At 36.1% G+C, this 15,339-nt stretch overlaps 1 protein-coding gene across 3 annotated transcripts in view; it reads right to left on the minus strand.

Annotated features, from left to right (window-relative positions):
- Positions 1-15,339, minus strand: part of LOC131145232 (pentatricopeptide repeat-containing protein At4g04790, mitochondrial-like) — an 85,048-nt gene that overhangs the window by 59,801 nt on the left and 9,908 nt on the right. For all 3 annotated transcript variants that reach the window (XM_058094381.1, XM_058094394.1, XM_058094390.1), the window contains exon 4: positions 12,360-12,539. In XM_058094381.1, the coding sequence (XP_057950364.1) occupies positions 12,360-12,539 (180 nt within the window). The remainder of the gene's footprint in view (positions 1-12,359; positions 12,540-15,339) is intronic.

Here is a 15,339-nt window from a genome sequence, read left to right on the forward strand (position 1 = left end):
ATGCACTCACCAAGGCCTAACCACTTTGATGCAGTTTATAGAATCCTAAGATATTTGAAGACCATAGACATCAACAAGTTGAGGTCTACACTTATGCAGATTGGATTGGGAATATAACCAATAGAAGATCAACTTCTGGTTATTGTGCCTTTGTTGGTGGAATTTTTTTGTTGCAATTCATAAATCTGAGAATAATTTCCAAGGTCAGAATACATCTGACTAACATTATCCCAGAGTTCTTTTGCAATAGGATAGCACATGTAATTAGCATTAATATCTTCATCCATTGCATTCACAAGCCAAGCCATAATCATGGAATTTTCAGCATCCCATATAGCATATGATGGGTCTGCTCTATCAGGGGCCTTGGTTTCACCAGTAAGGTACCCAATCTTACCTCCCCTGCGGATATACATTTAAACTGACTGAGACTAGCTCAAGAAGTTAGCTTCATTGAGACAAATATTTGTGATTTGGACTGAATGGGGTTCAGTATGGGCTACTTTGGTTTAAGTTTTGGTGCTGACCATAGGTTCAAGTCTGGCCAAGGTGGAAGTTTTGGAAATTTCAAACATAATGGAGGCTAAACAAGGTTAAGGCAATAAGGCCTAGGTTTTAGAGGCTATGACTGCCGAAAGGAAAAGGAAACTAGGCTCTGATACCATCTAGAAGTGGAGAAAAATTGAATAGAATTTCTCATTATTTTGAAATAAGGTAAAATCTGAATGTCTTATAGATGACAAGGATAATCTAAAAGGAAAGAATAACAAAGGAAGGAATAACAAAAGGAAAGAATGACAATTGCTAACAAATCTCCTAGAATATCTCCTAAGAATATATCCTAGAATATCTCCTAAGAATATTCACATAATTACAAAAATTTCTCCTAGAATATCTCCTAAGAATATCTCCTAACTTCGCCATCTCCTGGAGAAATTTGGAAACTTTCTAACAACTAGATACCATAGTAGTTAAAAGCGCGCCTCCTAGGCGCAAGGTGCAGTGAGGCGATGAGTCTGCCGCCTCATACCAGGTGGGACGAGGCGACCTGCAAGAGGCGACCCCAGGCGAGACGAGGCGCAATGAAGCGCGAGGTGCAGTGAGGCCCGCCTTGTGTATTTTTAAGCCATTTAAAGGAGACAAATAGCCCAAGCCAGACTCGTATCCCTCATTCGACTCAAACGAACAGAGCCCTAGCCCCTTTCGACCCTTCGAAGACCTTCGTGAGTTCGTTTGCGAGCCTTTGAACCAGCCGGAAGCCTTCACGACTTCGTCTTCGAGCTTCGACCAGGATCGTGAGTTCATCTTCGACATTTTGAAGAAGCACGACCTGCGCAACTTCGTTTCGAACCAGCCGGAGCCCTCGCGAGTTCGTCTGCCTGCCTTCGAAGCAGTCGTGAGTACGTCTGACTGCCTTCGAGCACGACGTGAGTTCGTCACGTCGCCTTCAACATTTCGAACCAGCTGGAGATCGTCTTTAAGCCTTCAAACCTTTGTAAGTCTTCTTCTTCTTCTTCTTCTTCTTCTGCTGCTGCTGCTGCTTGCGTCCCGCTGCCTGCTGCTTCTCTTCTCTTCTTCTTCTGCTGCTGCTCCTGCTGCCTGCTACTTCTCTTCTTCTTCTTCTTCTTCTTACTGCTGCATGCTTGCTGCGTGCTGCTGACTGCTGACTGCTGCCTGCTCTTTTTCTTCTTCTTCTTCTTTATATGTAAGCTTACTGTTTTTTAATTTATAATATTTAGTTTAATTAATGTAAGCTTATGAATTATAACTAATAACATAATATTTATTTTTTTTACAGAAATTTAGCTACTGTTTTTTAATTTATAATATTAAGTTTAATTAATGTAAGCTTACAAATTATAACTAATACATAATATTTATTTTTTTTACAGAAATTTAGCTACTGTTTTTTAATTTATAATATTTAGTTTAATTAATGTAAGTTTATAAATTATAACTAATACATAATATTTATTCTTTTTATTGAAATTTAGCTACTGTTTTTTAATTTGTTTGGAAATGCATTATGTAAGTCTTAAATTTTAAATATATGATGCATTGTTTTTTCAGTTAGGAAACGGGATACCAAGTCTAAAATCTTAAATGGATTCTAGTTCTGGATGTGAGGCCTCGTCAAAGAAAGATCCCGCATGGAAGTATGCACATTTGGAGGATCAAAAAAATAGAAATAATTTGACTTGCAATTTTTGTGCTAAAGTCACAAGGGGAGGAATATTTCGGGCAAAACAACACATTGTCGGAGGATTTCAAAATGTGAAAAATGCTCTAAGTGCCCTGCTCATGTACGTGAGGAGATTAAAGAGTATATGTTGAAAAAAGATATGGAAAAGGAGGAAAATGAGTTATTGCCCAACTTTGATGATATAGATCATTACGGTGAAGATGAAGAAGATGAAGTTCAAGAAATTAACATTCGTGGCAAGAGAGTGTTTACTAGTGATGGAAGTAAAAGATCATACCAATCCAACTTGAAGAAACCAAAACAGAAGGGGCCTATAGACTTGTTTTTACTCCCGATCCAAAGAAAGCGGTTCAAGCTAGGAAAGAAGGGAAGATAAAGCAAACATCAATAAATGAAGCGTGCAAAAAAGAACTTAGAAAAAAAGCAATGGGAGATTTTGCTAGGTGAAGTATGATGCTGGGATACAATTTAATGTTGTACGTTTGAGCAGCTTTGCAGTGGCACTTGAATCGATTGGACAATATGGTCCTGGAATAAAGCCACTTAGCTATCATGAAGTGCGAGTTCCTTATCTAAAGGAGGAAGTCAGTCGAATGAAAGAGTTGTTGAAGGTCCATAAGGAGGAATGGACAAAATATGGCTGCTCAATTATGTCTGATGGTTGGAGAGATTCAGTTGCTAATAAGGACATAATCAACTTTTTAGTGAACTCTCCAAGGGGATTAGTATTCATCAAGTCTATTGATGCTCCTAATATTGTCAAGAATGCAGATAGAATGTATAGATTACTTGATGAGATGGTCGAAGAAATTGGAGAATCAAATGTGATTCAAGTGGTAACTGACAATGCGTCAAACTATGTTGCAGCAGGTAAGAACTTATTTTTAGAACTACTTTCTATAGTGTATATATTGTTTATTTTAATATTTTAATGGCTTCATTCCTTGATTTTTCAACAGGGAGATTGTTAGAAGCAAAGAGGCCACATTTATATTGGACACCGTGTGCTACTCATAACATTGATTTAATTTTGGAGGATATTGGAAAGATGCCTTCAATTCATGCAACTTTGAAAAGGGCAATTTTTTTGAATGGCTATATCTATAATCGTGTTGGCGTTGTCAACTTGATGAGACAGTTCACTGGAGGAAAGGAGTTACTAAGACCTACAGTTACAAGATTTGCAACTGCCTTCATCACCCTTCGTTCAATCCATCTTCAAAAGAACAACTTGAGGAAGATGTTTACTTCTGAAGATTGGAATACTACTAAATGGGCAAAGGAGGCGGCTGGCAAAAGAGCAGCTACTATTGTTTTGATGCCTACTTTTTGGAGTACCATCGTCTATGCTCTTAAGTTAATAGGTCCACTTGTTTGTGTACTCCGTTTGGTTGATGGGGAAAAGAAGCCTGCAATGGGATATATTTATGAAGCAATGGATAGGGCTAAGGAAGCCATAGCTAAGGCTTTTGGTGAGAGAGAGGATAAATTCAAGAAGGCATTTGAAATTATTGATACGAGGTGGGGATGCCAACTCCATCAACCGTTGCATGCAGCTGCACACTACTTGAATCCAGAATTTTTCTATTCAAACCCCAACATTTTGCAAGATGAAGAAATTATGACGGTTTTGTACAAATGTATTGGAAGGTTACTACCAACTATTGAAATACAAGATAAAGTTTCAAATGAGTTGGAAAAATACAATGCCGCTAGTGGCGTCTTTGGAATTAGTTTGGCAGTGAGACAAAGGAAGACAAAAGCACCAGGTAAAGTGGCATTTGTACTACCTCTTCATTTTTGAAATTTATTTTATAACAGCGCAATGATGGATGGCATATGGATCAACAACTCCAAACTTGCAAAAGTTTGCTGTGAAAATTCTTAGCCTCACATGTAGTGCTACCAGCTGCGAAAGAAATTGGAGCATATTCCAAGATGTAAGTCATTAGTATATCATGGATTAATTATTAAAGAACAAGAACTACCAAGCTACTGCTTTTTAGAATCATTATTAACCATATTACTTTAAACTTTTTGCAGCTTCATAGAAAAAGGAGAAATAGGCTATCCCAACAACGCTTGAATGATTTGGCATTTGTGAAATATAATCGAACTCTGAGGCGTCGATACGACAAACGTGACACCATTGATCCCATCCTCCTAAAGGACATTGATGATAGTAATGAGTGGTTGATTGGTAGGATGGATGGTGATTCTGATGAGGATGATGAACTTGTGTTTGAAGATGATAATTTGACTTGGGATTCTGTTGCTAGAGCTGCTGAACTAAATAACTCCCCGCATCACACTAGATCAAGAATAAGTACAAATATGCCATCATTGTCTAAAGGAAGAGGAAGGGCTTCATCTAGTAGTGCAACCAGTACTAGGGGTCGGACCACAATGTTGGAACTTGTAGATGAGGATGAAATCCAAGTGGATAGTGCAGAGGAGACAAAAGAGGAAAAAGATGTTGGAGAAAACAGTTCTAATGATGAAGAGGAAGATGATGATATCTTCACCGACTTAGTTGATGATGAGTGATGAGGGATGATTGAGGAGGATTTTTAGATTTTAGATTTTGAAATTTTTTATTGTACTCTTTTCTTTTGATGTTGAACTATGTTGAATTGTTGATGCTTTTGGGCTTCGTCTTGGCAATTTTATTAAATTTCCAATTTTTTTATTGAATGTTTTGACATTTTAAATTCTAATATCACTAGATATTCATATGTTCATATATAAATTACCCCAAATAGATATTTTACACCATTTTAATAATTGTGCGCCTCACCTTCGTGAGGCGCGCGCCTTCGCCTCGCCCCTCGGCTTCAAAGACCCTTTGCGCCTCGGCTCGCCTCGCGCCTCTGACTACTATGCTAGATACAAAATAAGGGGAAAGAGATATATTTAAACTTGCTAAAGCTAAAGAAAGGAAGAGTAAGGACTTAGGAAATGAAAAATGTAAATAAAGGGAGGATGATATTGTCTTGGTTAAGGATGAAGACATTAAAGAAAGATGGTGAAGTTACTTTAGTAAGTTGTTTAATGAAAACCAAATAGAAGGCTTAAACTTAGATTTGAAAAATGAGGAAAATACAAAAAATATGAGATTTATTCGTAAAATTAGTGCACTAAAATAGATGAAAAATGGGAAAGCTATAGGATCGGATAACATCCCAATTGAAGTTTGGAAATGCTTAGGCGATAACAAAATTATATGGTTAATTAATTTATTTAATACAATTATAAAAACTAAGAAAATGCCAAATGAATGGAGGAAAAGCATGTCAATACCTATATACAAAAATAAATGAGATATTCAAAATTGTAATAACTATCGTGGAATTAAACTTATGAGTCATACAATGAAACTATGGGAAAGGGTAGTTGAACAAAGATTAAGGTTAGAAATGAAGGTCTCAGAAAATCAATTTGGTTTTATGCCTGGGAGATCTACCATAGAAGCTATATATCTTTTAAGAAGATTAATAGAAAAGTTAAGCAAAAAGAAGAAAGTCTTGCATATGGTAATTATTGACCTAGAGAAAGCATATGATAGGATACCTAGGGAAGTTCTATGGTGGGTTTTAGAAAACAGTAGGTATACTGATGTCATTAAGGCTATGTACGATGGAGTAATAACTAGTGTAAGGACTATAAATGGAGAAACTAGAGAATTTCCCATCACCATACGTGTACATTAAGGATCTGCTTTAAGCCCTTATCTTTTTGCTTTAGTGATGGACCAATTAACTAAGAGTATTCAAAATGAGGTTTCATGGTGTATGTTGTTTGCAGATGATATTGTATTAATTGATGAAACTAGGGGTAGAGTAGAGGCTGTGTTAGAGTTATGGAGAGAAGCTTTGGAATTTAGAGGCTTTAGGATAAGTAGAAATAAGACAAAATATATGAAATGTAATTTCAGTAATAGTAGGAAGAATATTGAAGACAAAGTTAAACTTGATGATGAAGAAATAAAAAGCACTTGTAGATTCGGATACCTTGGATTTATTATGTAAGATGAAGGAGAAATTGAAGATGATGTAATGCATAGAGTTAAAGCAAGTTAGGTAGAATGGAGAAGTGCTTCAAGTGTGCTTTGTGATCGTAGAATACCCTTAAAATTAAAGGGGAAGTTTAATAGGACGACTATAAGACTAGCTATGTTATATGGATTAGAATGTTGCGCGACGAAGAAACAAAATATCCAAAAAGTAAAAGTTGCCAAGATGAGAATGCTTAGATGGATGAGCGGTATAACACTGAAAAATAAATTAAGGAATGAACATATTCGAGGTAAGTTAGGCGTAACTCCTATAAAAGATAAGATAAGGGAGGGACGACTCAGATGGTATAGACACTTGCCATGTAGACCACGTAGTGCGCCAGTAAAGAAGAGTGTGTTAGTTACTGTGAGGAGCAGTAGAAGAGGTAGGGGTAGACCTAAAATAACTTGGAAGGAGAAAATAAGGATTTAATAGCCCTAAATCTGTCAAAAGAAATGATTCATGATCGCATAAATTGGTAGAAAAGGATTCATATAGCCAACCCCACCTAGTGGGACCTAAGGCTTGGTTTTGTTGTTGTTGTTGTTGTAGTCCTTGGAAGGGTATTTCACAGCTATATCCTTTTTTTATTCCTTGTACAGATTTTATTGCAGGAAATGGGTATCATGTTTGCTTTTGCAAGAATTTAGGTCATGGTTCTTCGTTTTGTCCATCTTTCCCCCATTTGTTTAAACTGTCCTCTTTGCACAATGAACCAATTTCTTCTTTCTTTATTTCCAATGAGACTGGTTTCTATTGAGATTTGGGAGTTACATTTTCACAGTGCTCTTAATAATATGGAGGTTTTGGAGCCCGCCTCCTTGAAAGTTTGTTGGATGGTAGGCTCCGTTCCCAAAGGAGAGACTATCTTTCTTGATTTTTGATTCTTTTTAGGAGAATTTTTGTAAATCTTTTTTTGAACATTTAACCAATAAAAGCTTGCCTTTCCCGCTTCATAGATCCATTTGGGAGGCTAAATTCCCCTCTAAGATTAAGGCTTTTATTTGGTTGATCGCTCTTAATAGAGTAAACACTAATAATCTGTTGTCGACTAGGTCTTTTAAGGTTTTATCACCAGATGTTTGTTCTCTTTTTTTTCAAAATTCAAAATCTGCTTGTCACCTTTCGCTGCATTGCTCCTTTTCTGGAATTTGAAGTTTTATCGCCAGATGTTTGTTGTTTTCAAAATTCTAAATCTACTTCTCACCTTTCCCTGCGTTGCTCCTTTTCTGGAACAGCCTTTTTGTTTTATTTGGGGACAATTAGGTGAGTCAAGAGTTGGTGGGACATCTACTGGCTATCCATTTTTCAGGTTTCGGAACAGTAAGGATGCTTCTGCCATGTGAAGAAGGTGTGCAATTTTTCTGGTTTTTGTGGAGAATTTGGCTGCAACTGAATGCTCGTATTTTTGGGGGAAAGAAGATGTCTTCGGTTATGCTTTGGGATAGGATTCTGTATCTCACCTCCTTGTGGGTTTTTGCAGCTGGGTGTTTCAAAGTTTTTTCTTTTTCTAATCCACAGCATGATAGGTTGGCTGCAGCATGATAGGTTGGCTGTGCTCATGGTCTTAAATTTCCACGAAATTATCAAAATTTCTGTCGAAATTTCTGATTTCCATCACCCTTGAAATCGAAATAGCAGTCAATTTCCATCTTACATAATTTCAGTCAAAATCTCAACGAATCATCCGAAATTTATCGAAATCTCGAAATTTTAGCGAAACTTGTCGAAATTTTGACTATAAGATTAAATTTCGTCAGAATTCAAATAAGAAATTTAGGAGTGAAGTGAAATTTCTATCTTAATTTATTTTATCGAAACAAAAATTCATTACAAGTGCTTTTGAAATTATATGAAAAAATAAACTTACGATGACATTTTATTTAACCATTCATGTCTAAATTATCATTCTTTGTATAATAAATAATATTTAAATGATTTATGAATTTCATTTGTATTAATTGAATATGTTTAATTTACATTATCTTACAAATATGTTTGATACACATACTATTTTACAACCATTCCACCTCATACAAAACCTAGATGTATTTAATTTGTAATATATTAGTCCTAAAAATTATATTATTATGCTTTTTAACCATTTCTAAAGTTTCACAAAGAATTCCATGCTTTACTACTAATTTCCGTTATTTTTTCTAATCGAAATTGACATCGAACTCAAAATTTCCGTACTTTTGGAGCTTTGAAATTTGATTCAAAATCGAAATTTAAGACCTTGGTTGTGCTGTTCTAATTTATTTTGACTTTGTTTTGCATTTTTAAGGAGGATTACTAATGCTCCTTGCTGTACTTCTTCTTCTTCTTCTCAAAAAAATCTTCTTTTTCAATCAAAAACAATAAACACATCATAAATGCTACATAAAAGGTATATCCAAAAATGAAATAGAAAAATTCCTATGAAGTTCTATAAAATTACTGTGAAGTGTCTAATATCATTTAGATAAATAATAATATAACTTCTAAAACATAAATTTCTAAAATAAAATTATAATCAAATAGATTTTTTCTTAATTAGGAAGATAGATTGTTTATCATGTAGGTATTGCAAAGTATCCTAGGTGAAAGTTTAACCACACAACAAAGAGTTATAATGTTAGATATATGTATTAAAAAATAAAAGAGAAATGGTAACATAAATCAATGCAAGAGAACTAGGTGGCGGAATCGAGAGGGAGAAAATATAACAAAATTTGAATACAAAATTCTAAAACAATAGGGGAGCAAACACAAATACTTTAAGGAGAAGGATGGCTAAAAAGATAGCAAAAAAGATTTTAGGTGAATTTAGAGGAAGATTCTCAGCTATAAATAAAGTTGGCGGTGGGATCAAGATGTGCAAAAAGCCAAAAAGACGAGAAATGTCAAGATTTTGAAATCAATTGGAATTTCTAATTAATGTGTTAGGATTTCTATTTAATGTTGTGATTCCCAAATCAATTGGGATTTCTTTAATGTGTTAGGATTCATAAATCAATTCAGATTTATATTCAATGTGTTAGAATTCCCTCATTCAAGCAATAACATAATTCAAAGCCTTCGGCTAATTTGGAGGTAGATCCCCTTGAAGTGATCAACCTTATTTTCTCTTTTTATTTTCCATCCTTTCAATTACCCCAATCTCCTTACAATAAAACCCTAGGGTCATATCATTTCCATCCTTTCCATTTCCCCAATTTCCCTAAGGTAAAAACCTACGGTCTTATCATTTGCCAATTATACTCACCATTTGTCGTGAGCATCATCTGTTTGTCAAGAAATATAAATGCAACTTTGCTCGATGCATGTGGAATGTCTTGGGCATATTCTTTCCCAAGAAGGTGTTTCAATTTATCCTTCTAAAATACAAGCGATGACCAATGGCCTATTCCACAAACAATCAAGATGCCGCAAGGATTTTTGGGGTTGACTGGTTACTACCACAAGTTTGTCAGATTATGGAAAGATCAGCACTCCACTAACGAAAAAGGATGCTGTCAAATGGAGTGAGGAAGCTAAACAAGACTGTGTCAAGCTTAAGCATGCAATGTCAAACACACTAATTCTTGCCTTGCCAAATTTCAATAAGATGTTCATCATTGAGTCTAAGGCATCAAAAGTTGGTATTGGTGTAGTTTTAATGCAAGACGGACGTGCATTGCTTTTCCCAATAAGACTCTTTCTCCATCTCACTTCAGCATGTTTATTTATGAAAAAGAGATGTTAGCCATCGTGCATGTAGTTACAAAGTGGAGATGGTATTTAATTGGTCAACATTCCCAAATTCGAACTGACCACAAGGGCCTAAAATATTTTTTGGAGCAACGAATCTCTTTCATGGACCAACAAAAGTGGGTCACTAAGTTTCTTGGCTATGACTGAGAGTATTTACAAAAAAGAGGCCACAAATGTGGTGGTAGATGTATTTTCACAACTTCCTAAGCAAGTTGAACTTGTAGCTATTTTTGTACCTGCATGTACTACTCTTGACTAAATCAACAAGGAATGGTGGCAAAATCCAGAGACTAGAGATATTATCCAAGGCTACAAGGGGAGGGTGAGTGTTCATCAATCATTGTAAAACTCACTAGCAATTGTCAACGTGCTTAGCCTACTTGCCTCCCTCGCTAAGTACAACATGTCAACGGAGGATTTGTTAATGAATTACGTTTGCTTCAATATTTACTGTTTGGTTGCCACGGCTTTCATGAATTGATTATTATTTCCGCTACTATCTGATTGAATGTTAATGAAAGTGCTTCGTGGATGAATGTTGGTGAACGATAGGCTGGCTAGTTGAGTAAGAGTGCTTTAGCTAGCGCCGCATGGCCCCTTCACAACGGTGTGAAAAAGGCGGACCATGACATTTTAATAATATGATAACAAACAAGAGAGAAAGAGAAGAGAGATGAAGGGGTGAATGCACGAGAGAGAAGGTCATCGACATTTTTGTTCTTGTTTAACATATGAACATTCTATATATATATAAAATAAAAATCCATTACAGAGTAAGAGTAGAAAATATGGCATTCTATATTTTATATTTTTTTCTATTTATGATTTCTTAGTTTAAATTTTACTTCTAGGTTATAATTAATAAAGTAGCGAAAATTAGAAAATGCATGCTTCTTCTCACCAATAGCAACTAAAACAACCAAGATGACATCCAATACTTGTAGTATATGTTACATTTAAATTGATTACAATTTATTGAAAATCATTTAAAGCATTAGTATATAGGATTCTTGGATAAAAACATGTGAATCTATATGTTTTTTGCTAATGCAAAAAAATAAATTCACGGATGCAGTGACTGTTACCCATTATGTAATGTCCATGACCACGACCATATACTGCGATCATTACCATTACACATACCATTACCATTATTTAAAACTATGCTAGAGAATTTCTATGGTTGGTTAAAAGAAAAAAGGAGTGTGTAGTAGGTAAATTGATGCCATTGAGGATATGTACAATAGAGTAATGAGTAGCACTAGGGTAAGGAATTTCCAATCAACAATAGGCGGGCACCAAGGATCTGCTTTGAGCCCTTATCTTTTTGCATTAGTTATGATGAACTTAGCAAGGGTACCAAAAATGAGTTCACTCAGGGCTCTATTCTTGCAAATCTTTTTGAGAATTCTTGGTCTGCACTAGCTTTTCCTTCCCTCTCTACAAAACTATTTGGAAGGCCAAAGTCTCCCCCCCCAAAAATCAAAGCTTTTATTCGGCTAGCCGTGCTTAACAAGATAAATACTAATAACTTGCTGCAGATTAAGAGGCCTTTAAATGCTCTCTTTCCAAATCCATGCATGCTTTGTTTTTGTTAGAGGCTATAAATGTCTTTTAGTAATATTATTATTGATTGTGTCAATATTTTAATTAATATGAGTTAGTAAGGGTATTATTGTCATTAGAATGTCTTTAAATTTTATTATAAATAGAGCGAGAGACCTATCTTCAAGTTAGGTCATTCATTTTATTATCAAATCTTAACATGGTATCAAAGCATGATCCTATCTATACCCTATTTCCCTTGGCCGTCGAAGAAAAACATCATTCCCACGGCTCTTCTTCTCTAATCCACCTCCATCCCATGCTAAATCACAAAACCAACCATATATCCATAATCAGCACCACCCCCCCCCCCCCCCAAACAACCCACCCCACAAAACCCCCATCGTTGGAGGCCCCCCCATGTGCCAGCCAAATGCTGGCAGGGCCAACCCCACGCTTCAGAATGTGAGAGCAGTTCTGGCCACTTTTTTCTCTTTTTTTTATCCTTCCGTGCTCCGATTCCTTGTTTAGACTACATTATCAAGCCGTTAGGCCAGTTTTTTGCTCAAAAATTCAACCTTTTTTAACCAAATGCAATGCACATCAGAGAAAAAAAAAACACTAAATCCATTTTTAAAAAACACTTTAGGGATAAACAAGCTCAGAAATTTTGACTCCGCTATTTCAAAATTTCCGAGAAGAAATATCAGTTGCAATTGATAATACCAATATCCAAGCCATGAAAATGTTTTATCACAACCTTAAATATTAATTGAAACCAGTGTCATAGAAAACAAGGAGATGAAAAATTCTGAACATACCACTAGCTTTGAGTGCCAAAATGAACTTCTCTGCAAAGGATTCCAATGACAGCCTTCCCAAAGACTTAAAAATACAGGCTACATGGTCCACTGATGAAATTTTTGTTATATCTATGACTTCTAACACTTGCAATATCTCCTCCTTCCGGTCACTTTCACAGAGCGCTGACAAATAATTTTCTGCAATAAATATCAGATGTTAAGTTATCCAGTAAAGCCAAATGGTAAAATAAGAACTCTAAGTGCAATACACACCCACCCACCCCCCCTGGTCCATTTTTGTTTGTGCTGCTACTAGACGCTCCATCATGCAAACAGGTAGTTGCAGTTCCTTAATTTTCATAATTGCATAATTAACAATAAACCAAGAACACCATCGATGTCTATGGCAGGTATAGTTGCAGTTCCTTAATTTTCATAATTGCATAATTAACAATAAACCATGAACACCGTCCATGTCTATGGTATGTATGTCTAAATCCATCAGGCATGATCACTTCATGGACACTGTTAAATACATTTGATGCTCCTCAGATATGTTCAGCAATTTCCACACTTTTCCAACACTATCCAATGCTATCTTAACAATACAAATATAATACAAGAATTTAATTTTCTTGTATCAATCCACAACAGAATATAAATTGCTTTAAAAAAAAAAAAAAGCACACACATAATATTTTTTTCTAAATTTATAATAAACCTAACTCAATTGACAGTAGAAGTAGCAAAATATTAAGAATCTCTATTGAAGGAAAGAATGTATAAAGAGGAGAAAAGATCCTCCTACAAAAAGAAGAGACCAAAACAGGCTAGAAAACAATCAAAGGAAGGCACCCCTTTGCCACATTCTTTTGGGCCAACCATGGTTATTTGATAGGAAGGTGAAGCATGATGAATATGAGAATTCTTATTCTCTCTCCATCGACAAAATGAAGTATAAGTTGATGCCATCACGAATTCTTCCACTCATCAAGTTGAACTGTACTGCTGGTTCCTTTCTTATGAAACGAGATGACTCTATTCATGATGAGACTCCTTGGTAGTTCCATTGAGTTCTTTCTGGAAGGAGGGAATTGATGTAGGACGAGAAGAGGCTATTTGGATGGATCATTTCGACCTAATTAGAAGGCCTCTGTCAAAGAAAAGGGTGAATGGTTTGTTGGGTTTGAAACCCAAATGTGCTTAGTTATTTAGCTGTTTTAAGTATATGTGTGTAGTTTGCTTGTATTAATTATTTATGTTGGGGGCATGTTTGTAGTAATTATGTATTCTAAGGGTTGTTATAAGGGTATGTTTGTAATGTAATGTAGCTTTAGGGGTGTGTGTGTAATATCATATGTTTAGAGGCTTTCTTATTGAAGGATTTTTGGGAAGAAGAATAACCATTCTTATTGAATTTCAAGAGACACGATTACAAGATAAATAGTAGAGGAAGGCCACCAAATTAGTAAGGCCACAAAATCAGCAAATCAAAACACCACAAAATCAGCAAAACCACAAAATCAGCAAATGAAATCAGCAGATCTCTAGGCAAGAAAGAAAAAAACTGAAACTTCTAGAAACTGAAATAGTAATTTCAGATTTTAAAAAAACAGAATTTCCTAATTTATTCCCTATAAATCCGACACCCCCCACCCCTCAAGTTGGAGCATAGATATCTATCATGCCCAACTTACTTACAAAGAGCTCAAAACTAGGTCTGAAAAGTCCTTTGGTGAAGATATCGGCTATTTGAGGAGTAGTAGGAACAAAAGGCATGCAAACAGCTCCACTATCAATCTTCTCTCTCTACATGCTTCGTGCGATCATGTTGTACTCGATTTTGAGAAATACTTATGGCAGCTTTGTTGTCACAATACAACTTCATTGGCATGTTCACCAGCATCCGCAGCTCTTCAAGAATTCTCTTCAGCCATAGCATCTCACAAACTCCATTAGCCATAGCCCTATATTCTGCCTCGGCACTGCTCCTTGCAACCACATTCTGTTTCTTGCCTCGCTATGTGACCATATTTCCCCGGACATAAGTACAGTATCCTGATGTGGATCTCCTGTCAATAACTGAGTCTACCCAATCTGCATCAGTGTAGGCCTCTATGTTCTGCTCTGTGGTCTTCTGGAAGAGTAAACCCATGGCTGGTGTCCTTTTCAAGTATTTGAGAATTCGATAAACTGCTTCAAGATGTTTATCGTAGGGTAAATGCATAAACTGACTTACCAAACTCACAGCAAAAGCAATATCAGGCCGTGTATATGATAAGTAAATTAACTTTCCCACCAACTTTTGATACCGAGTTGCATTCACTGGATCACCTTCCTTGTCATCTCCAAGTTTCTGATTGAGATCTATTGGAGTGTCTGCTGGCCTACAACCGCTCATCCCAGTCTCCTTAAGGAGGTCCTTGAGGTCAAGGACATACTTCCGTTGGGATACAACAATCCCTTTCTTCGACCGAGCAACCTCCATTCCAAGGAAATACCTCAGAGATCCTAAGTCCTTGATCTCAAATGTTGACGAGAGGGAAGTCTTCAATCGGTTCATCTCAAGTACGTCATCTCCAGTGAGAATTATATCGTCTACATACACAATCAGTATCGCTCTCTTCCCATCATGCGAATGTCTTATAAACATTGTATGATCACCTTGCCCTTGAGTATACCCTTGACCTTTAACAAACAAAGTGAATTTCTCAAACCAGGCTCTTGGAGACTATTTTAACCCATATAAGGACTTCCTCAGTTTACACACCTTTGTGTCAAACTTTTCACCTAATCCTGGAGGTGCATCCATGTACACTTCTTCCTCCAGGTCTCCATTAAGAAATGCATTTTTTATGTCCAACTGTTGCAAAGGCTAGTCATGATTAGCTACAAGTGACAAAAGAACTCTCACAGAGTTTAGCTTTGCAACTAGGGCGAATGCCTCCAAGTAATCAATGCTATAGGTCTGAGTGAATCCCTTGGCGACCAATCGAGC

This window comes from Malania oleifera, chromosome 1, assembly GCF_029873635.1.
Source record: "Malania oleifera isolate guangnan ecotype guangnan chromosome 1, ASM2987363v1, whole genome shotgun sequence".
In the NCBI taxonomy this organism is placed as follows: Eukaryota; Viridiplantae; Streptophyta; class Magnoliopsida; order Santalales; family Ximeniaceae; genus Malania; species Malania oleifera.